We start from the raw sequence: 20564 nt of genomic DNA, 5'->3' as shown, positions 1-20564 counted from the left end.
TATAATTTAGAGAAAGAGGTTCGATTCCCATTTGGAATTTGAATAAAGAAAAACAATTTATTTACTTTTTGTTTTATACTAAAGTATATTTAGGAGGGAGGAATTTAGAGTCGGTCACGGAGATTAAGTGCTATTACATATATTCTTCCATTTTCAATTTATTTCATAGACACTCATACTTTATGTTCGTTTTGGCTCGTATTTTGTTTGTGAGAGCATAATCAATAAACAATAACATGTCCATAAATAAATACAAATCTAACATGAAACAAAAAAATAAATTACAATTTTAATACACTTAAGGCTAATTCAAATAGAAAAATACTCGTATCTATCTTAATTTAACTTTGTGCTAATTTTGAAATATAAAAAAAAATGAAAATTTGTATCTCCTTGAAAATGTTAAGCATGAACCAGGATGTAATTTCCTAATTTGGTCCCTTCTATACATACAATTAAATATATCATTTCAAATAAGGTATAAAATTGCACATATTCAATTTACAAAAATCTTCCAGATTTTATTTGCAAAATCCAGGAAAACAAAAACTCATATTTTCATAAATTCGAGATTAAAAAAATAAAGGACAACAATTCAATTTTTAAAAAATATTCTCAAACTTTTGCCAATTTAATTTCTTATAAATAATTTTTTATGGGAAATCAATTTACGAAAATATCCCCACATTCATATTACTTTAATCTATCAAAATTACCCACATGGTCCGAAATTTGAAATTTGTTGTTTTATGCACATTTTTCATGTTTGAATTCGATTTTATAATTATATTATACTCTTTTTTTCTATTTAGATAATAGATAGATGATTCGAATGAAAAACAAAAGGAATAACCGTACTAAAATAGTTACACAAAATTAAAATATACATAAACAAGAGTAAGTAAAATTATAAATTATTCCCTTGAATGAAGTTTTTACGTGAATAAATAAAAAATTAAATCATAATAAAATTAGGAGCAAAAACCAATGACTTAAAAGGTAATTATTTAGAAAAAAATTAAAGTTAATTAAAATTTAAATTGAAATTAAAAATAATGTAAGAATTTAATACATATAAACGATATAGAAATTAAACATAAAAAATCAAGAATAGAAACAAAGCAATAATCTCCCTCTCACCACACGAGAAAAAGGTGAGAATAACGCATATTTTACAAAAATATAATTTTGAAATTTACCTAGAAAGAAGTATTTTTTTTTTTTTAATTAAAGAAGAAAAAATAGTGGGGATAAAAAGATGAAAGGTTAAAAATGGAATATTAACCAAGCATTGAGTCATGCATATCACATATGGAGGAATCTAATGTCATTTTGCTTTTCCCACTTGTCTTTTCTCTTTTTTTTCCCCTCACGTTACCAAAATAAACCTTAATTTCCATAACAGACACATTTTCATTCCCATTTTTCTCTTCCTATAAAGCCAACGCCTCTCCTCCTTCTCCCATTGCTCATTTACACATATTTCTCAAGCCCAACCTCAGCCATGGGAGGGGGCAAGCAGGTCGATGTCGGTGTCGGTGTTGACGACATTAGCCTCAAGGACCTCTCGTTAAAGCTTGAGGAGTTTGCCAAGGCCAGAAATTGGGAGAAGTATCATAGTCCTAGAAACCTTCTCCTTGCCATGGTCAAATTACTTTTCTTCTCTCTTTTGATCTCTCAATTGCACTTGATTACTGATTAGCATTTAAGTTTTTCCAATGAAACAGAGTTTTTAATTATAATCATCTTTTGATTTTGTGCTCCAAATTTGTGGTTTATGAACTTACTAGATGTTTTGAAATTATTATTATATAGAGGGAAAAAATGAATTGAATTATTATGATGATGAACAGGTAGGAGAAGTAGGAGAGTTATCAGAAATATTCCAATGGAGAGGAGAAGTGGAGAAAGGACTGGCAGATTGGGAGGAATCAGATAAAGAGCATCTTGGTGAAGAACTTTCTGATGTGTTGCTTTATCTCATCAGATTGGCTGACATTTGTGGAATCAATTTGGCTAATGCTGCTACTAAGAAACTTGTTAAGAACTCCATCAAATACCCCACCCCCTAACTCCTCTACTTAATTAATTAATTTCCCCCCTTACCTTTTCTATTATGAACAAAAAAATAATTTCCCCATCTTAATTTCCTCTCCACCCTTCCTTTTTTCTTTTTTTTCTTTTCATTTTTGTATTGTAGCTTAAAAGAAAAAAAAGCAAATATTTATGTGACAGTACCACCATTTCTCTAACTTCTTCTCAATTTTCATAAATCTATTTACCTTTTTAATAACCGAGACAATCAAACTTTAGGATATAAGTATATATTATCCAATTAAATATATTGTTCAACTTGCTAGAGCTCTCTACTTAAAAAGAAAAAAATTATATATATATATATATATGGTTGAAGTTAAAAAACAGTATGTATATTTTGTACTTAAGTAAAATACTCTATAATTTAATTAATAATTTGGTTTTTTAAATTGGCAAAAAAATGTTTACGAGACTCTCATTTATGTGTTAGATATGGATACAAAACTACAAAATTTTCAACGATTATCTAACATTGTACTGCTTGATCACTGAAAAATAATGTGCACTTTGTTAGTATATATATAGTAGTAAATTTCAATTTTTGTAAGTTTTTTTGTAAATATGCTTTTTGTATTCTCAAGCTCACTATTAGTTTTTTCAACATAACATTTTTATTCATTTATATAACCCTCTTGAACTCAGAACATTCAATATACAAGATAAAAATTGATGGTATTAGGCAAAACTTGAGTATATTAGTTAATTGGTTTCTCAATTGCGTTTCATTTTTTAAAATTTTTTTGTTGTCTAACATATTCACCAAACATCGTCAAAATGAACTTCGACAATTAACATTACCTTCCATCTTAGAAGTATTAGATTTTATACCCTTCTCGTGGTTTTATTGTACTAAAAAACTTATATTTATCATTAAAAAATGTTTTAAAGTTATTTCTCAAGCATAGTATAATAATTGGTAGAAGATATCAAGAAGTTTAGTAATAAGACAACCAATCATTTAAATATAACCTAACCCTAAGGACTTGTTAGTTCATAACAAAAATTGGAATCTTCCCCCACAATAACTTTGGGTCTTTTATTTACTTATTTTTAGGGATGACTTGTCTCTATCTAAACTTTGGAGGTGAATGGTGAATAAGCATGAGAAGGTGGATTGTTTCAAACTCATTACTATTATGTGGTGTATGTGGAGTTATAATTGGAAAAACTATCAATATCAATGGGGCAATAACATTGCTATAGAAAAATCAAAAAGTAAAGTTAAACGTGTTATTCATTGAGGACTTACCTCGTGTGTGGTCGAATTATTTTGCAAGTTACTCAAGTGGGAAAGCTAAGTGAGTTGTCTCATTGTATCTCTCACGATCAAACTAATGGAAGAGAATGTTGATGCTTCTTGAAATTCTATAGATTGTTGTGGATGGCTGAGGTGGACGACGGTTTGTAACAACGCACTAGAATCTATCTTGCATCTCTATTAAGGCTTCATGAGTTTTCTCAAGAGGATTTATCAAGTTCCAAAAGTCCAAGTAGATATTGAAAACCTCGATAATCTACTTTCTCTTGATATTCCACTAGTCATCTTATTTGTGGTCGAATTTAAAGTCACGAAAGTGGTGAGTACAAAAGTAAATAATGCAATTGATGAGGACATTCTAGCGAGGCATTTGGAAAATGTCTCTTTCTTAATTTCCCCTCTCCAGGAATTGAATTATTCACTGGCACGAACTTTTGAGTTTTTCTATCTTTTTATAGTTCTTTTTATTTTTTTCAATTTGAAAGATTTCGAGAGTAGTCGACCAATTAATTTTGTCTGCTGGATTTTGTATGTTATTACCATTGTCACCTTTTGGCTTTGAGTTTGGACTTTGCTTGAAGTTTAAATTCTTTTGGCAAATAAGAGACAAGAAAAAGAACCCCAAGCAACGTACCTACTTACCTAACAAATTTACAACATTGATATCATAATACATCGGATGGACGTATTGGGAATAAGATGCTTGGCCAAAAGTAATCTCAACAAAAAAAAGAAGAAGATATTTTTCACACTTGCTTATTATTTGTTTATTTATTTTTGGAAAGTGTTTTGGGGTTGTATTCATAATTTTATCAATTTTAAACTTATTTAAGTTGATTATTAACTTACACTCATTATATTTCACTTAATTCACTCTTAAAATCTTAACAGATCTCTAAATATAAAAACTATTATTCTTAACAAAATTTCATGCAAGATAAAATAATTGAATAAGATAAGAAGTGAGTTAAATTTATTTTAAAATTTTTTTGTTATTTGATTTACACCTTTCTTACGAGTCTATTTAATTTTTTTTAATTTATATATATTTGATGCAAATATATATATAATGTTTTATTATAACAAAAAAAAGAATGAGAATTTAAACCATATATCATGGACTAATAACACTTTTAGATATAAATTGAAGTATGATTATTTTGACTATTATTTATTATTAAAACTATATAATAAGAAAATGAAACTCAATTTTAGAAGATAAAAAATGGGTAGGTTATATTCTCAATAATTATATCTTTATCATTAGACATAAACTATATGAATTCCAATTTTTTTATTCTTAGGAATATCATCTTCATAATCGCTTGTTTCCATTTCCCCACCATTCATTTTATTTCTTGGTACTTTCTTTCATATCTACTTTTTTATTCTTTTTAATGAAAAAAAAACCACTTTTCTTGTGTGGTCCTCTCATAATTTGATTCTTTTTTTCTTCTCTTAGGCCTAATTGAATTGAATTTGTGTAGCATGTGTTTTTGGATTCTACAAAAAAAAAAATGAGAGTTTTTTTTCTTCTTAGAGGATATAGACTTTTTGTCTATTGAAATATGTCTATTTGTAATCATTAAAAAAAATCAAGCAATATTTTAATTCTTAAAAGAAAATTAGTATAATTTAAATATTTGATCTCAATTATTAAATAAAAGAGAATTACAACTAGTTGCATGTATCTCTTTTAAAAAGTTATAAACAACAAAGAAAAAAGTATATATACATATGCACAAAATTATACACAAATGGTCCATTTTCCACCCTATATTTCACATTTTAGAAATAAAGTTTATCAACTTTTTATTTGTGATTTGCCCTTGATATGAATGGGATGATTGATCTTGATTTATCTTTTTTTGGCAATTTTTTAATGTTAGCCTAAGATAGGAAACATAGAAAAATATATTGAAATTAGAAAATGGATGGCATATAGTGTCAAATCTTGGTATATAGATAGATGCAAATTGCAATGTCATGCAAGGGTAATGCGTAGTGCGCATGTGGTTGCGTACTTGCCGGCTGCCGACTACTAACTCATCAACTCATTGCTTTTCATTTATTTAAAATATTTGATCTCTAAATTATTATCATGATTTTTTACATTAAATTTACTTTTGGTCATAATTGGTTTTTAAACCCTAGACCTCAAAAGGGATCTTGGGTACGAATTCCCAATTTCTTTGAAAATCCTAAACCTCAGGTTAATCAACATTCTCATCATAGAATTGATTTTTGTAAAGAAAAGAAAAGAAAAAAAAAAACTTAATAATATTATGTGATTTTAATTTTACATATTTTGATTGAATTGAAGAAGGCTAATCTAAAAGGGTTGAGATTCTGGTCTGGGCTTCGTGAAAGCAACGCCACCGCTAAATTTAGAAGAGGGGCAGATTCTCACAAACTTCAGTTCTTACTACTACAATTCGAATCCCATCATCTTCCTTCTCTCATTCATCCGATCACACCTATCCCAACTTTTCTTGCTCTAGGTATGTATTTCACTTCTTCTTTTCGCTTATACGCGTTGATCTGGTTCGTTTTTACATTGATCTCACTTCTCCTCTGTTTTATCCCTGCATTTCCGGAAGCTAGATTGAATTGAAGCATGTGTTTATCAGATTAGAAAACTGGACTGTTTTCAGCTTAATTTAAGTAGTGATTACCTTGATATTGATCAACTGTGCAGTTTTTTGTTCTATCGTTTTATATTGTTTTTGCGATGTTGAATTATTTTGTTGTTTTTCTGTTAATCTGCTGAAGGAATCAGTCGGAATTTAATAATTTCTGGATGTTTGATCTCTTTGTGGGATTCACGAATTTGTTTCCATGCAGCAAAGTATAAAAATGGAGGGAACTGTGTTCACCCCTGCCTTGGAAGGAAGTCAGCATGTCAAATCTGAAGCCGGGGAGATTTTGACCAAGCCATTCTTGGAAGCCTGCAAACATATTCTGCCTGTTATTGGTGCAGCTCCCTGATCCATTTCGTCTTTTAAAAACTTGTCTATAGTTTCTTTGCGTCTGGATACATATGATTTCATTTTGAGTAAACAGAAACGTCAATTGAATTATGTTTTCTTTGTTGGTGGACTGAAGTACTTGATTTGTCTTTTTAAGGTTTCTGTAACCTTTAAATTCAGTTGTTTTTTATATCATAACTGAACTCCTACTGAAACTAAGCAAAAATAGTTGCAATCTCATAATCCGGTTACCACAAATTGTCATTCTCAAAACTAATGTCTATAACTTTTAATGCAGACAAGTTTGGAGCTGCTATGGCACTTGTTAAAAATGACATTGGAGGGAACATAACGGTAAGTTTCACGTCATAATTTTTTCCAATTCATTATGTAAGAAATAAGTTTTTAGACTATCATTGTCTATGAGGCCAGTTTATGGCAGCCTATTGTCCGTGAGCCCATTTCTTTAGGCATTTGTTTACTTAATTATATGTGTCTATCTTGTTTTAATTTGTAGGCCAATAATCCTTATAACTGGACATAGGACTAGCTTATTTATTTATTATTTGGCAAATAAGATTGGAGTAAACAAGTAACGTACCTGAAAAAAGTAGTGAAAGGAAAGTGTGTTGTACCTGAAAAGATAGAATGTGCATCCAACTTTCATACTTACGGGAAACACTTGTCATTTGTGATATACAGCTGCAAGTGTTTTCTGTGCTCTTGAAAGGGAGACAAATGCATGTCTTTCCAGTTCGCAAGTTTTTGACATCAAATCATGCCTGTGCTTTTGTTATAGATTCTGTAGCGGTTATGTTTTATTCACCTTACTGTTTGTATCTGTAGAGATTGGAGACCAAGTATTCTAGCAATCCAGCTGGATTCAACTACTTGTATAACTTGGTGAAACCTGAGATTGAAACTAAAACTGCAAAAGGATCATCCAGTTGCACAAATGGTCTTCTTTGGTTGACAAGGTTGGACAATGTCTGCAGTGAATTGCTTTTTTCATTTTGGTTCTGGTGCTTCTGTTGAATGTTAAATAAGTTTTTGAACATAAGCAGGTAAAAGTTTAACTTTGTTTGCCATTAAAGGCTACAGAACTAAAATCGAATTGGTGAGGAAGCCCACACCTTCTTCCATGAGATACTTTAAAGTGATTATCAAAATGATGCAAATAATTTTCTGTCAACTGAAATGAGATATCAACTACTTCAGTTTTTCTAAGTCCCCTCTGCCTATGGACGTGTATACTTGCGTTTTCTTGGTTATTAACTTATTGCATTGCACATGACCTGCGAGTTAGTATTTTCTATGTGACTCTTTGTATTTCTCAATTCAAGGAATTGTTTTTCAGTTGCAGCTTGAGTGTGAATGATTGAACCAAATTGCTATTTTTCCTCTCTCTCTCTCTCTGTTTTAAAAAAAGTAATGCGTAAGTCTGGGATTATACTGCAAATTTGGATCAATATGATTAACACACACTTTGGTTCTGCTTGCATATTTTGATCCTGTTCAGAGCAATAGATTTCTTGGTAGAACTGTTTCGCAACTTACTGGAGCATCAGGATTGGGCAATGTCTCGTGCCTGTACAGAAGCCTATGGCAAGACCTTGAAAAAGTGGCATGGTTGGCTCGCCAGTTCAAGTTTCAGTGTAATCCTCTGATGCCCCCATGAATATAATTTTGAAATTCTTTCCTTCTTCGGTATATGGCGAGATTTTTGGTCAAGTTGCAGCACCCCAACCCCATTTTCCTTTCACTTGGGCTTTTAGGAATTGAATAGAAACTTAAAAAAGCACTGAAGTAATTAGCTAAACCCGCAAAGCATATTCCTATGCTTTTATTTCAAGAAATCTGGCTGTTACAAGCTTCTTTTGGGTCTAATACTCTCATCCCTCAGGATCAAGTTATAACAAGAGTTCACATTTCAAATTGTGGCAAATTTTATTAAACCTTCGACTGCTTCAAATATATCTATAATGTTTGAATTAACTAGATGTTATTGTAAATCATTAATCTCAATGCATGATTCGGGTTATGAGAAATTATATGTTGATTCTAATCGGATACCAAAATTGTAGGTTGCCATGAAGCTTGCTCCTGATCGTAAGAAGTTTATGGAAGTTATATCAGGCAATGGCAATGTTGAAGCTGACATAGATAAATTTTGTACAAGTTTTTCACCTCTTCTCCAAGAGATTCACAAGTTTCTGGTAAGATTCGCCAAATTCCTGGCGATCTGACTTAAACTATCAAACTTGATACAACTAGTTCAATTAACTGAAGTTTCTGAGGTGTCGGCGACCTAAAATGTAGCTTTGGATTGAATCTCCAAGTCTATTTAACCTCTTACTTTTTCTTATTGAATTTGTCATCTTAAATGTCTAGCATGGCATTTTTAATATGCCTTTAACAATTGATTTCACACTTTCAAACGCGATTCTCACACTTTTTTAAAAATGAAATTCTCTCTTTTGACAGGCTAGTGTTGGCATGGATGATCTCAAGGCTTCGTGAGAGACTAGTTGCTGAAAATGAAGATGAACTTCTCCATTATATTGTGACTTCCTCTTTGCGCTTATATTGATGGCTTATTTGAGATCCCTTTTTAATCTTATTTTCTTTGATTCGATAATCTTATGTTTCTATTATGTATGTGCTTTTGCTGTGTGCCATATCACAACTGGGGCTCATCAACATTTTTTATATTCTGATTTCTGACGGGAATTTGAATCTTGTAAAAACCTCTTTAAATACCTTTGAGTCTGACATTTATATATTGGAAAGTTATCTTTTATCATATGATCATTCTGGCTATATTAACTATTGTCCACAAACACACACACACACATATATTTTGTCATTGTTTCAATCAACTCTCTTTACTTGGAGCTAAAAGTGCGTTGAGTAGAACGTTAGTTGACATGTCTTTTCCAAATTCAATCCAAAGAAGTTCATGATTATTAGAAATTATTAGAATCTTTTTATTGATATGTTAACGTATTCGTAACTTTACTGGTGGGTTGGATGTCGTTTTTAAATATCAATACATTTCATAAATGTTTGTAAATTCTAAGATTCATAAATACTAATAAAACTTAGTTTAAGAGTAAGTTATCATCTTAAACAATTTTATTTTTTTTATTAACAAAAATATCTATTGAATCAGTATTAACAAAAAAAAAAAAAAGTTATATACTCATTATAACCATTGGTTTTTAATTGTTATTATTATTTTTTTTTTGAAAATACAACGAAGTTGTTATCATATTATAAGATTTAAAATTTAAAAATATCCAAAATATGGACACACTATTTTTCTTGTTTTATATACAAACAAAAATAGCTAGAAAATCATTCAATCCACTCGATTCACCCAATTTTATAACCTAAAGATTTATGTTTCAAATTTCGAGATTCTGGTAGACATCCATAAGGTTTATATTAAAAAGAAAAATCAGATATATAAACCAAAACAAAACAAAACAATGTGACCCACAATTTCAAATTCTAATAAAAATCTTAAATAAAAAATAAGAACTGAATGAACAAGTTTTTCTTGCTAAAAAAGCAAAAATCAAAACAAGTACATTAGTTTTTTTTTCTTTTTTTTTTCTTTTTGTCTCTTGTTTTAAACCAAGAAAGAATGTAGTTTGTAAATTGTTTTTAGAAACTCAAAATTTAAAATAGGAATCTGAAATTGAAGTAGTAAAATAGAAATGTTTGGATGAGAAAACTCCATCTGGTATTCCAATTACAAATAATAACAAAGAGAAAGAAATACGATACACCAACCTTAGAAACTAAAAAGTAAAAATAAATAAATAAAACGTTAAGAAAAAAAGATGTGATTTAAAATGAAAAGAGAAATTTTTGCGTAAGTGAATGGCCGTACAGTTTCTTCCCTAACCGGTGTTCCCGCGCTTTCACAAAACAGCCATTGAAAAACTGCACTAAGATTAGCTCATCAATCTGCGTTTCTCCATTCGCATTTCAACTTCCTTGCTTCTAAATCCTTTCCCTAATTCCTTCTTCTCTTAAACAACCAGGTTTTGATTGACTGGTTACCGGTGACCCATTTCCCCCATCCCCTCCCTTTCCGGCCACCGTCGATCAAAACCTGCCACCTCTTTTCACTTCTTTTACTACCCACCTTCTCTATTCCGCTAGTTTAAGCTTTCAGTTTTTTCTTTTTTAATTAGCTAACATGGCCACCTCTGTAAAGGGCCTCTTAAAAGGATTAAGATACATTTCACAGATTTTCGGTATGTTTTTTTTTTCTTCTTCTAATTCTAATTTTTCTATTTGGGTTTTTTGATTTAGATTGATGGATTGAGTTGTTGCAGATGAGAAAGAACCAGAAATGCAGATTGGTCTTCCTACTGACGTTAAGCATGTTGCTCATATTGGATGGGATGGTCCTTCTGGGAATCAAAACAATACACCTACTTGGGTAAGATTTGTAATCAATGGATGAAACAAAAACAACCCATTTTTTTCATTTGGGTTTTTAATTTAAATTGATGGATTGGATTATGAATTATGGATTATGGATTTGGATTTGTTTGGGTGTTTGCAAAATTTGAGCAGATGAACGAGTTTAAATCTTCACCAAAAACTCAAACCTCAAACGATTTGGTTAGTTCTATTGGGGAACTTGATCTTACTTCTACTAATATCCCCACTCAAGGTACCAAAACTACTCTCTATTTTACCTTATTGGTGATGTAAAATGTTGTTTGATTTATTGCATTTTGATGAACTGGTAATAGAAGTAATGGTTTTTGTATAGAGTCTGGAGACCTAGATGTGCAAAAGGCAAGTCGAGCACCGAGGTCGAAACGCCAAACATCGTCCGAGTCTTCGTCAGGTCTAGACTCTTCATCTAATCGGCGAAACTCGGAGAAGGGATCTAGACGACAACGCTCATCGTGCCCTTCAGGTGACTCTGGTCCTCAGGAAGGTAGTTCTCGAAGTTCACGACGTCGGCGTGGTGAATCAAGCACAGAAAATCCTGTCCCAAAACACTCGCATCGGAGGAAATCTAAGGGATCGTCTGATGGTGGTGAATCAACGAGATCATCAAGATCAAGAGATAATAACTCCTTAACAGACATACCTCTCCCAGTTTTGGAAGCCGTGGATGAAGAGAAGGGATGAGCAGAATTTCCAAACAAGGAACTAAACCGCTTTCAAATGGTTCCTTGCCTGAGTAAGAACAAATTTTTGTTACCTTGGAGATGATGTGATTTTAGCTTCAGTAATCAGTTATAATTTTATTGCCAAGAAAGTTGTTTTGTAACATGTACCAACCAAAAGCCATTCTTCAAAAGAATGTCCCACATGTAATCTGAATTTTGAATTTCTACTTATTCAGTACCCCCCCCCCTTTTCAATGCAGTGGTATGATCATCACAAATCACTGATATTGACAGAAGCAATTGTAGTCACAATAACAGCCACTTAGGTAGAGTTTATTGTTACGTTGTCAAATTTGTTGCATATTTTTGCAGCATCTGAAACATGTCATCTCTCAAGTAATACAAGTCTCTTTCCATCTAAATTAGTGTCTCTCTTTCTCCCTTTTGACCATTGTTTTATCCATGCATGTTAATAAGGATTACATGAAAGCATTTTAAGCTGTCTAACCTCACAAGATCTTGCAGCTTTATAACTCTAGAGTCATGTTTTAGAACCTAAAAAGCTCTCTTATTCGACATGCCATTATCGGAGCGGATAAGATGGGCAAAAGAGTTTACCATTTTACATTTGTAAGCTGAATGATCAATAAACTGATCAAGACAATGATACTACTTACAGTGAACAATGTAAAAATCCAGAGTCTGTGCTTTTCTTTTGACTATGGTTACACCAGTTGATCTCTAAAGTATAAGTTGGTATCAAGAGTCCATAACAAAACTAATAATTATAGACAATGGTGGATCGTAAAATTTTGACTCCATTGAGGCGATGTTTGAACTTGAGGATACAGCAAACAAAATCTCATCATGCCTGTGATGATATTATGAGATAACAAACACCCTGAGTTCTCCTCTATCTCCTCTGGTGATTCGAATATCGTTGTCAAGGTAAGTGACTTCAAATTCACCACTTCCAGTGTTGGACGGAGGCCTCAAGGCATCTGGAATCCGAGGTACCTCTAATGGTGGAAGCTGTGACAAGTTCCCAGTTGTTTTCACGGTCGTTTTCTCAAAAATAATTTTAATCTTAGCAGACCCTGATCTCAGTCCAAACAGACAAGAACATTATTCTGGTTCAGCAATGGTCAGTTGCATTGTAAAACTGAAAGGGAAACAGCACATATACATAGATGACTAACCTATGATTTCAAACTTGTGAGCCAATGTAGCAGTGACTTCAGCAGGAGGTAGAGGCCAAGGAGCACCTAGTTCGAGTTCTACAATGTTATCAAAATCTTTACTGATGATGTCGATTCGCTGAAACACCTAATGATGAAAATTTGAAAGTCAGTATAAAGGAAAAAGAACATCGTTCTCAAACATTTTCATTAGTTGTTTTGTTTGCAAAATGTATAATAAGTAGAAGTTTCTGCCTCATTCAATGAGAAACCAACGAAAGAGCTCAGAAATACTGCACCTGACCAAGAGTAATAGGAAGTAGCCTTCCCGTGGGAGGTCCTGGTCTACTACCGCCTAAAGTACGAGATGAGAATGCACTGCTGTATATCAATTTCCATCTTCCTTGCAATTTGTCAAGATCAACTGAGAGGTCCACAGGCCCCCCAACAGCTTCAATCTCCTTGGCAGCCTCGTCTGCCTTCTGTAAATCATCCTCATCAGCAGCAAGACCTCTGTTTAACCCTGAAACCGCAGTCTGACATAAAAAAATCGAAGAAAAAGCATTAACAAGTCAGAACCAGAAATCATAGTTGCAAGAGAATATGGCAAAGAGTTTGCTATATGAACTATAAAACGTGGATAAAGGGGATGCCCTCCTCAACAAGAATCAAAAACTCAAATTTATCACGCTAGTTTGCAACATACATACATCTCTATGTTGATATTAGCAACTTCATTTCTTTTGGTCTGAACTGCTATAATCTAACACGCTAAACCCACAAGTTAAAGCTCGTTGACTATTAATCTAACACGACGCTTGTGCCTTTCGTTGGGAATCCGACCTTGGAAAAACAAGACTCAAACTCTTTTAAGATAGATGGGCTACTCTACCTAATGCTATATTTAATCTCCTCCCCATATTCTCAACACCCACTTTCGAATTATCCATAGAAACAGAGGAAAAAGGAGCAGGACCTCAAATAAAGAACAAGACCAAGCAAATTAGGAAATGGAAACATTGAATAAAAGACCCACCAGTAGCTTGACCTTCAAGGATGCAAGGAGCTCAGACTTGGCCTGGTATTCGTCAACAACAGAGGGAGAGGCCGACGCAGGGTCCGCGTAAACATTGACTGAAACCGATTTCAAAGATAAAATTCTTCTGGGTCCGCCGTCGAGGGAAAACAGAGAGTGGAGGCGGGAACACTTGAGGTTGAAACTGGGTGCAATCCGATGTATTGTAGATGGAAAAAGAGACCCAAAAGAAGAATCGGAAGTACGGATCTGGAGTGAAGACTGAAGAAGAGAGCTGGCTAGAGCAGCCATGGGGCAGTTTGATTGAATGGAGAGTGAAACTGTTTGTTTCTCGAGAAAATGAAAGAAGAAATGAGAAAATTTATGAGCCAGCAATCGAATGGCATGGAAATCATAGTGGAATGTTGTAGAAATTGGAGGAGATGAGATTTGTAACGGAGCAACGCGAGATGAGAATCAATGGAGGTGAGAAGTGGAGAGCGAAATGGTGGGGACGGAGATGATGATGCAAATGGAACAATATGATTGGTATTCAAAAATGTCACGTGGAACTCCCTAAGTTTTTTTCTTTTTAAAGAAATACACTTTAATCATCGATGATTTACAAAAACACAAGAGAATACAAATCAATCCTAACTAGATTTCATTGTAATAAAAACACTCATTTCTCTTATTTACTTACATATGTAAATGTAATGAAACGTGTTTCTAATTTTAGTTCATTTATACATGATAATGAATAATATGTTAGAGGAACGGAAACACTCTTTATCATTTTTATTTACTTCAAACACTCTCCATCTAGCCACCAAAAACATGTTAGAGCAACAAAGAGTCACATTACACTATCTTTCTAATTAAATCTTAATTCTAGTTAAACGAGCCTATACATAAGAATCAACTAGCTCTCTACAATTAAAAGGTTAGGTCCAAGTCCAAGAGAACACATGAAATTCACCCATATTGGCATGAAGAGAATTACATGCATTCAAAAAAGTTTGACATCAAAGTGAAATGTGTAAGATTGAGTCTTCAGTAATTGAGTGACATGTCCAAACAAACTTTGTGCTCGTGATTAAAAGAAAAGAGAACCGAATGCTTTAAACTATATCTCAAACGCAAAGGATGAAACTCCAGCATGAAGACAAAGATTTAAAAACTTTGATCAGACAGATACTTCAACCCACAAACTAGAAGCATCCGCCCATATAATCGACAAAGACATTATGGCTTAACGATAATAACAAATATTCCAACAAATAATATCAAATGTGCAAAGACTATCATCATCACAAGCAACCTTAGCCCTTTTCCCCGACCAAATCAATTAAGCAACGAAGCAAGCCCCGAGTAACCTTGGCATGAAAAACAAGCACGCTCATCCAAGAAACTTGAACGCTTTGCAAAAAAATTAACAAATAATCTTTAACTAGCTAGGGTAGTCTAAGAAATAACATATAGTAAACTAAATCTTTATACAGTCTACGACTCTTTCCAACCAAGTTAGTTAAAAAATCTACATGCGCACGATAGACTTCTTAGAGGAAAGTAAAGATAACGAATAAGAAGAAAGACTAATTAACAAGTATCTCAAATAATACTAAAAAACCATTTAACCTCATCAAGAGATATGTTTACACAAAACATCAAACTCTCTTACCGTAATTGACAACAAAGAGTAAACAATACTTGAAGACTCTCACGAAAGAACTTTCACATAAAACAAAATAACACCAATGAATCCCAACAACAGTAGAGATCAACAAATCATCACAAAAACATGTAGAGGAATGAGTCAAATATGATTACAAGGATGATGAAATGAAATGGAAAAGAAAGAGATAGATTATTATGAAACAAAGAAAGGAGAGTAACCGTTTGATGAGAATTAACTAAAAGAGTTAAACGGTGAAAAAGAGAATACGTTTGAGGAAGGCGTGGAGGTATGAATTAATATAATGCCCAATAGATTGAAGGTTAATAAAAATAGATTTATGGAAAGAATAATAGAAAAGAAAGAAAAGAAGCAATAAACATAAAAACATATTGTTTGTCGTCACGCTTAGAGACAAAAGCAGAGAGCGTTTGGGTTAACAAAAGCAATAAACAAATTAATTTAATTTAATTTAAAACAAAAGCTGAAAAAGAAATGAAAAATTAGAATTTCAATTTCAATTTCCCGCCCAAATCCAAATTCCAAATCCCTCTCTTTCTTTCTTTCTTTCTTTCTTTCACTTCTCATTCTTTCTCTTTCCCTAAATTCATATCCCCAATTTTTCATTTACTTTTTTTCTTCTTTTTTTTTTTATATTTCCGATTCCTATTCCAATCTCATCATCAACGGCAATTCCACGCCACCCATGTCTGCTCCATCCACTCGCCGTCTCCGAGATCGCAGCGGCGGATCCGCCCCCACCATCAACCCTTCTAAACCCTTAACTCCAGTTTCTACTTCCAATCGAAAGAATAATTCCGATTCATCCTCCAGATTTGCCTCCGCTGGGAAAGAGAATCCCAAGTCCACCTCTAAGCTCCCGATCATGACTCAAAAGCCCTCGATCCGTGCCGTCCCTCGAGTCAACAAGGCTGCGGCGATTGCTGTTTCTGATTCTGAAACTCGTTCTCGGTGGTCCTCGTCTTCGGTTCCCAGAGGTAGGAGTTCTAGTCCTTCTGAGTTTATTAGGAGTTCTGTTGATTCTCGTAGGGAACGGAGGGTTTCGGTTGATCGAGGGAGAGGTTCTGTAGGGGAGAATGATCTAACGGCTTTGAGTAGTGGAAGAGCTTCGCGCGTTAGAGGTTCTGAGAGTGATAAACAGAAAGTGGGAGTTAAGGATCTGGATGTGATGGTGGGTGGAGGAGGGCTAGCTGGATTAAGGGTTTATAGGGAGTTGAAGGAAAATGTAAAGCTTCGAACGAATATGGATAGCAAGATTCGGATTTCTGAGGTTAAGCCATTGGCTGATGAGGAGAAAATTGAGGATAAATCACTTGAGACTAAGGATTTGGAAAGCCATACTCGGGAACGTATTGATGAAGTATTAAGAAGCCATGAAAATAGTAAGAATTCAACTGTTCCCGAGAAAGTTCAGAGCGTTATTGTAGTTAATGAAGAACACAAGGAGAAGCCTTGTATTGTTCCCGAGTTCAGTAGCGCAGATCGTCAAAGGGTTAACTCTAGTTTGGAGTCCAATCAGAAATCTGGACAGAAGGATTTGGAGATTGTCAACGAGAGTGGACAAATTGGAGGGGAGGGGAATTCAAGTTGTGCGGGTAACAAGTATACAAGCAAGCTCCATGAAAAACTTGCTTTTTTGGAGGGTAAGGTAAAGAGGATCGCTTCGGATATCAAGAAGACAAAGGAAATGTTGGATTTGAATAATACTTCTTCATCGAAGCTGATACTTTCAGATATTCAGGAGAAGATTTCTGGGATTGAGAAAGCGATTGGACATGGTGCAGTAAGTTCTGGTGTTAAAATGGGATTGATGAGTACAAACGAGAAAGATACCAAAATGATGCCAAAGGATGAGACCAATGAATCAGGGATTAACACGTCGGTTAAAGGTTTAAACACCAAGGAATTGGAGGAGAGACTGTTTCCTCATCATAAATTGCTCAGGAATCGAATGTCATTGAAATCAACATCGGATAGCTCTCAGAGCAATGAAATTCATTTAACTGGACCTAGTCATGTAGTCAAGGTTGAAGATATGCCCATTGACGAGAACCCAATTGCTCTGGAGTTTTTGGCTTCCCTGAACAGGGAGCATGCAAAAGTCACCATGAGGACGGAACAAGTAGGTTTGGAGTTTTGTGAAGTCCAAGAAATGGATGAAAATACTTCTGGAGGATTGCAAGAATCATCAACCCAATTCAAGGGTAAGCAAGAGGCCGAGGTCATTCTCACAAGTGACGAGATTCTTGATGATTTTGATGATCAAGAGAATAAACAAGGAGGCCTGATTGGCGACGAGACAGATGATGCAGGCATCAACCAAATGAATGAAATAGGCATTAAAACCTCAACAGGTGGATGGTTTGTGTCGGAGGGAGAAGCTGTTCTTCTTGCTCACAATGATGGTTCATGCTCATTTTACGATATTACTAACACAGAGGTATGCAGATTAGCCTCTAATGAATCCTAGCTCGTTTTTAACTGTATTGATGTTCATTTGTCATGATCTACTAAAATGTTACCATTCTTTATACAACCCTGAACATTTAGGTTCATTCATATTTACAACTCAGTTAATCCCATTAAATAATGGTTCAATAATTAATCCGAAATAGTTTTCTGAGATTGCGCCTCCTATTGTACAAATTGCTAGATCTTTGCTGAGATTTATTCTTTACAAATTCTGTTATCTTTTCAGGAGAAATCTGTATACAAGCCCCCAGCAGGAATCTCACCCAATATCTGGAGAGATTGCTGGATAATACGTGCTCCTGGAGCAGATGGTTGCTCCGGAAGATATGTGGTAGCAGCGTCAGCTGGGAATACAATGGATGCTGGTTTTTGCTCTTGGGATTTTTACAGCAAGAATGTACGAGCTTTCCAGATCGAGGGTGCAATGACCTCTTCAAGGACGGCACTGGCTCCCTTACCCCATAACATTGTTCAAAAGCGATATGCTCCTGGTTATATGCTGGTACCAGAAACTGAACAGTGGTGGTATAAGCCGTGCGGACCTCTGATAGTTTCAACTGCTACCTGTCAAAAGACTGTAAAAGTTTTTGATGTCCGCGACAGCGAAGAAATTATGAACTGGGAAGTGCAGAAGCCCGTGGCGGCGATGGATTATTCTAGTCCCTTGCAATGGAGAAACAGAGGAAAAGTAGTTTTAGCAGAAACAGAATCCATATCTCTATGGGATGTTGCTTCTACAAGTGCTCAGGCGTTGCTCTCTGTTCATTCTCCTGGGCACAAAATTTCTGCTCTTCATGTGAACAACACCGATGCTGAATTAGGGGGAGGAGTTCGACAAAGGTACTGGCTTTGATTTTTACTGCTCAGCCTGTTGGTTGCTTGGAAAATCCTTGAAATTTCTATTTAGAAAAACTTTCTTCGAATTGATCACATATTTATTCTATCCCTAGTTTGTTACTTTTTGAACGATTAAACATTTGTAAGTTTTTATTATACCTTAAATAGGCTAACTCACATCAGGCCGTTTTTCCTTCTGAAAAGTTTTTTTTTTTTTTTTTTTGTGTTCTCTATCAATTTTATTTCCATGATTCTAAGAGAGTTTGCTTTGGGAAATGCAGAATAAGTTCCGCTGAAGCAGAAGGAAACGATGGTGTATTCTGCACAACAGATTCTGTAAATATTCTGGACTTCCGCAGCCCATCAGGAATTGGCATAAAGTTACAAAAAGCTAGTCTCGGGGCGCAATCAGTGTTCACTCGAGGAGATTCTGTGTATGTTGGTTGCTCAAGTGCCAGGTCAGGAGGAAAGAAGCCGCAGGCTTCTTCAGTGGTACAACAATTCTCTATTAGAAAACAAGGCCTCTTCTGCACTTATGCATTGCCAGAAAGCAATGCACACGTTCATCATACAGCAGTAACTCAAGTTTGGGGGAATTCAAATCTTGTCATGGCCGTCTGTGGATTGGGGCTGTTTGTATTTGATGCCTTGAATGATGAAGCCTCACAATCCTCCTCTGTTGATACTGAGGGCTCCCAAGTGTTCAGGGAAATTGTTGGTTCAGATGATTTGTATTCACCTTCTTTCGATTATTCGTCATCTCGAGCGCTTCTCATATCAAGGGATCGCCCTGCATTATGGAAACAATTGTCATAGGTAAATTATTTTGAGCTGGTGGCCAAATTCTGTTTGGCTTCTTCTTTCTTGAAAAGCTATATAAGATGCTTTGTCTTACTTGTAGTATCCTATGTAAGATGGTAAGGCAATAGTTCTCTATTTATGGTTAATGAGATTATGTTTGCTTGTGGATCTTCATCATTCATACAGAAAAGATGAAATTTTCATTGCATTTTTTCTAAGAAATCTAAGCTGTTTGTGACAAAGTAGAGAGTTCTCCTTGTAAAGTAAGAACAATTTTCCTATGTAATGCACTGATGCTTATAAATTTGATTCCAAATTAGTTTACTCCTCAAAAGTGAGTATAGTTCATATCAATACATGTTAGTTCCTTTTAAAATCAGTTTATGAAAATATGATTGTATTTTTGTAAATATTTTCATTTAATGAAATAATGCTTTATAAATTATGAATTTTATCAAATACAAAATAAATTTCTCTTGCATTTTCAAATTCACACTCAAACATAAAGATAAGTTTTAAACTCTCATTTTATCCCAATTTAAGAGAAGTCTATTAGGGTTAATAATTCTCTAAATTAACTATGCTTATTGATTGTCACCCACTTTACAAATAGACTTTGAATAATACATACAACTTTAAATATAATTGATGATGGTATTAAAATACAAGTACGGTTTTAACAACAAATACATATTTCTTGCTTAGTTGTCTTAGGGTTTAAAATTTGATAAATAACTTGAGTAGACATAGTTTTAGGTTCATTTTTTTCCTCCGACATTTATTTTACACATTATTTGTTTTACTTTATTTTAAACAAACATTTGAATTCTCAATTCAAATTCAAAAACTAAACTAAAACTGTTTTTTTCTTTCATTTAAGTAATTATCAAAACAAATCTTAGGGCCTCTTTTGCTTTAAAGAAACCCTTTTTTTTTTTTAATTAAAGGGTTCAAAAGTTAAAATAAACACTTCATAAATCTTTTTAACTTGAGAAAAATAAGTAGCTTGATTCTTATCCAAATGCATTTCAACTATCAAAATATATGAGGTGTTAAATGGAGAGGGAAAGACAAGTAGGTTGGTTTGAAGTTAAGAA

The 20564-nt window shown here is 33.8% G+C and overlaps 5 protein-coding genes across 6 annotated transcripts; 4 read left to right on the top strand and 1 right to left on the bottom strand.

Annotated features, from left to right (window-relative positions):
* Nucleotides 1–1364: 1364 nt before the first annotated feature.
* Nucleotides 1365–2252, top strand: LOC101207880 (dCTP pyrophosphatase 1). Its single transcript, XM_004134010.3, has 2 exons — nucleotides 1365–1645; nucleotides 1854–2252. Exons 1-2 carry the CDS (start codon nucleotides 1505–1507, stop codon nucleotides 2070–2072), a joined length of 360 nt encoding a protein of 119 aa, XP_004134058.1. The 5' UTR covers nucleotides 1365–1504; the 3' UTR covers nucleotides 2073–2252.
* Nucleotides 2253–5482: 3230 nt separating this feature from the next.
* LOC101206827 (glycolipid transfer protein 1) lies at nucleotides 5483–9129 on the top strand. 2 transcript variants are annotated; one of them, XM_031883581.1, is made up of 8 exons: nucleotides 5483–5567; nucleotides 5682–5856; nucleotides 6200–6329; nucleotides 6623–6678; nucleotides 7171–7301; nucleotides 7844–7979; nucleotides 8409–8540; nucleotides 8809–9129. In XM_031883581.1, the coding sequence occupies exons 3-8, from the start codon at nucleotides 6212–6214 to the stop codon at nucleotides 8842–8844; spliced, it is 609 nt and encodes a 202-aa protein (XP_031739441.1). In that variant the 5' UTR covers nucleotides 5483–5567; nucleotides 5682–5856; nucleotides 6200–6211; the 3' UTR covers nucleotides 8845–9129. The 2 variants fall into 2 exon arrangements, with proteins under 2 accessions (XP_031739441.1, XP_011650924.1); XM_011652622.2 differs by having other exon boundaries at nucleotides 5553–5567; nucleotides 5679–5856.
* An 874-nt stretch (nucleotides 9130–10003) lies between these two features.
* On the top strand, nucleotides 10004–11979 carry LOC101211802 (CRIB domain-containing protein RIC5). The gene is made up of 4 exons (XM_004134359.3): nucleotides 10004–10592; nucleotides 10674–10780; nucleotides 10918–11017; nucleotides 11120–11979. Exons 1-4 carry the CDS (start codon nucleotides 10535–10537, stop codon nucleotides 11485–11487), a joined length of 633 nt encoding a protein of 210 aa, XP_004134407.1. The 5' UTR covers nucleotides 10004–10534; the 3' UTR covers nucleotides 11488–11979.
* Nucleotides 11980–12014: 35 nt separating this feature from the next.
* On the bottom strand, nucleotides 12015–14161 carry LOC101206582 (plastid-lipid-associated protein 6, chloroplastic). The gene is made up of 4 exons (XM_004134004.3): nucleotides 13683–14161; nucleotides 12946–13182; nucleotides 12668–12794; nucleotides 12015–12565 (listed from the first exon to the last, which is right to left on the bottom strand). Exons 1-4 carry the CDS (start codon nucleotides 13971–13973, stop codon nucleotides 12351–12353), a joined length of 870 nt encoding a protein of 289 aa, XP_004134052.1. The 5' UTR covers nucleotides 13974–14161; the 3' UTR covers nucleotides 12015–12350.
* A 1758-nt stretch (nucleotides 14162–15919) lies between these two features.
* LOC101211564 (KIN14B-interacting protein At4g14310) lies at nucleotides 15920–19801 on the top strand. Its single transcript, XM_011652621.2, has 3 exons — nucleotides 15920–17797; nucleotides 18056–18669; nucleotides 18948–19801. Exons 1-3 carry the CDS (start codon nucleotides 16043–16045, stop codon nucleotides 19480–19482), a joined length of 2904 nt encoding a protein of 967 aa, XP_011650923.1. The 5' UTR covers nucleotides 15920–16042; the 3' UTR covers nucleotides 19483–19801.
* The last annotated feature ends 763 nt before the right edge of the window (nucleotides 19802–20564 follow it).

Source organism: Cucumis sativus, chromosome 3 (assembly GCF_000004075.3).
Source record: "Cucumis sativus cultivar 9930 chromosome 3, Cucumber_9930_V3, whole genome shotgun sequence".
Taxonomy (NCBI): domain Eukaryota; kingdom Viridiplantae; phylum Streptophyta; class Magnoliopsida; order Cucurbitales; family Cucurbitaceae; genus Cucumis; species Cucumis sativus.
This window is presented reverse-complemented; position numbering and strand designations above follow the sequence as displayed.

Bases quoted from the DNA above. Each gene is read 5' to 3' on its own strand.
- LOC101207880 (XM_004134010.3), top strand. From the start codon at position 1,505: ATGGGAGGGGGCAAGCAGGTCGATGTCGGTGTCGGTGTTGACGACATT. The intron at 1,646-1,853 runs GTCAAATTACTT...GATGATGAACAG, and splicing joins GAAACCTTCTCCTTGCCATG to GTAGGAGAAGTAGGAGAGTT.
- LOC101206827 (XM_031883581.1), top strand. From the start codon at position 6,212: ATGGAGGGAACTGTGTTCACCCCTGCCTTGGAAGGAAGTCAGCATGTC. The intron at 6,330-6,622 runs GTGCAGCTCCCT...CTTTTAATGCAG, and splicing joins ACATATTCTGCCTGTTATTG to ACAAGTTTGGAGCTGCTATG. The intron at 7,302-7,843 runs GTTGGACAATGT...GATCCTGTTCAG, and splicing joins GGTCTTCTTTGGTTGACAAG to AGCAATAGATTTCTTGGTAG.
- LOC101211802 (XM_004134359.3), top strand. From the start codon at position 10,535: ATGGCCACCTCTGTAAAGGGCCTCTTAAAAGGATTAAGATACATTTCA. The intron at 10,593-10,673 runs GTATGTTTTTTT...GAGTTGTTGCAG, and splicing joins ATACATTTCACAGATTTTCG to ATGAGAAAGAACCAGAAATG. The intron at 11,018-11,119 runs GTACCAAAACTA...GTTTTTGTATAG, and splicing joins TACTAATATCCCCACTCAAG to AGTCTGGAGACCTAGATGTG.
- LOC101206582 (XM_004134004.3), bottom strand. From the start codon at position 13,973: ATGGCTGCTCTAGCCAGCTCTCTTCTTCAGTCTTCACTCCAGATCCGT. The intron at 13,183-13,682 runs GTGGGTCTTTTA...TTTTTATGTCAG, and splicing joins CCTTGAAGGTCAAGCTACTG to ACTGCGGTTTCAGGGTTAAA. The intron at 12,795-12,945 runs GTGCAGTATTTC...TTTCATCATTAG, and splicing joins TTCCTATTACTCTTGGTCAG to GTGTTTCAGCGAATCGACAT.
- LOC101211564 (XM_011652621.2), top strand. From the start codon at position 16,043: ATGTCTGCTCCATCCACTCGCCGTCTCCGAGATCGCAGCGGCGGATCC. The intron at 17,798-18,055 runs GTATGCAGATTA...TTATCTTTTCAG, and splicing joins ACGATATTACTAACACAGAG to GAGAAATCTGTATACAAGCC. The intron at 18,670-18,947 runs GTACTGGCTTTG...TGGGAAATGCAG, and splicing joins GGGGGAGGAGTTCGACAAAG to AATAAGTTCCGCTGAAGCAG.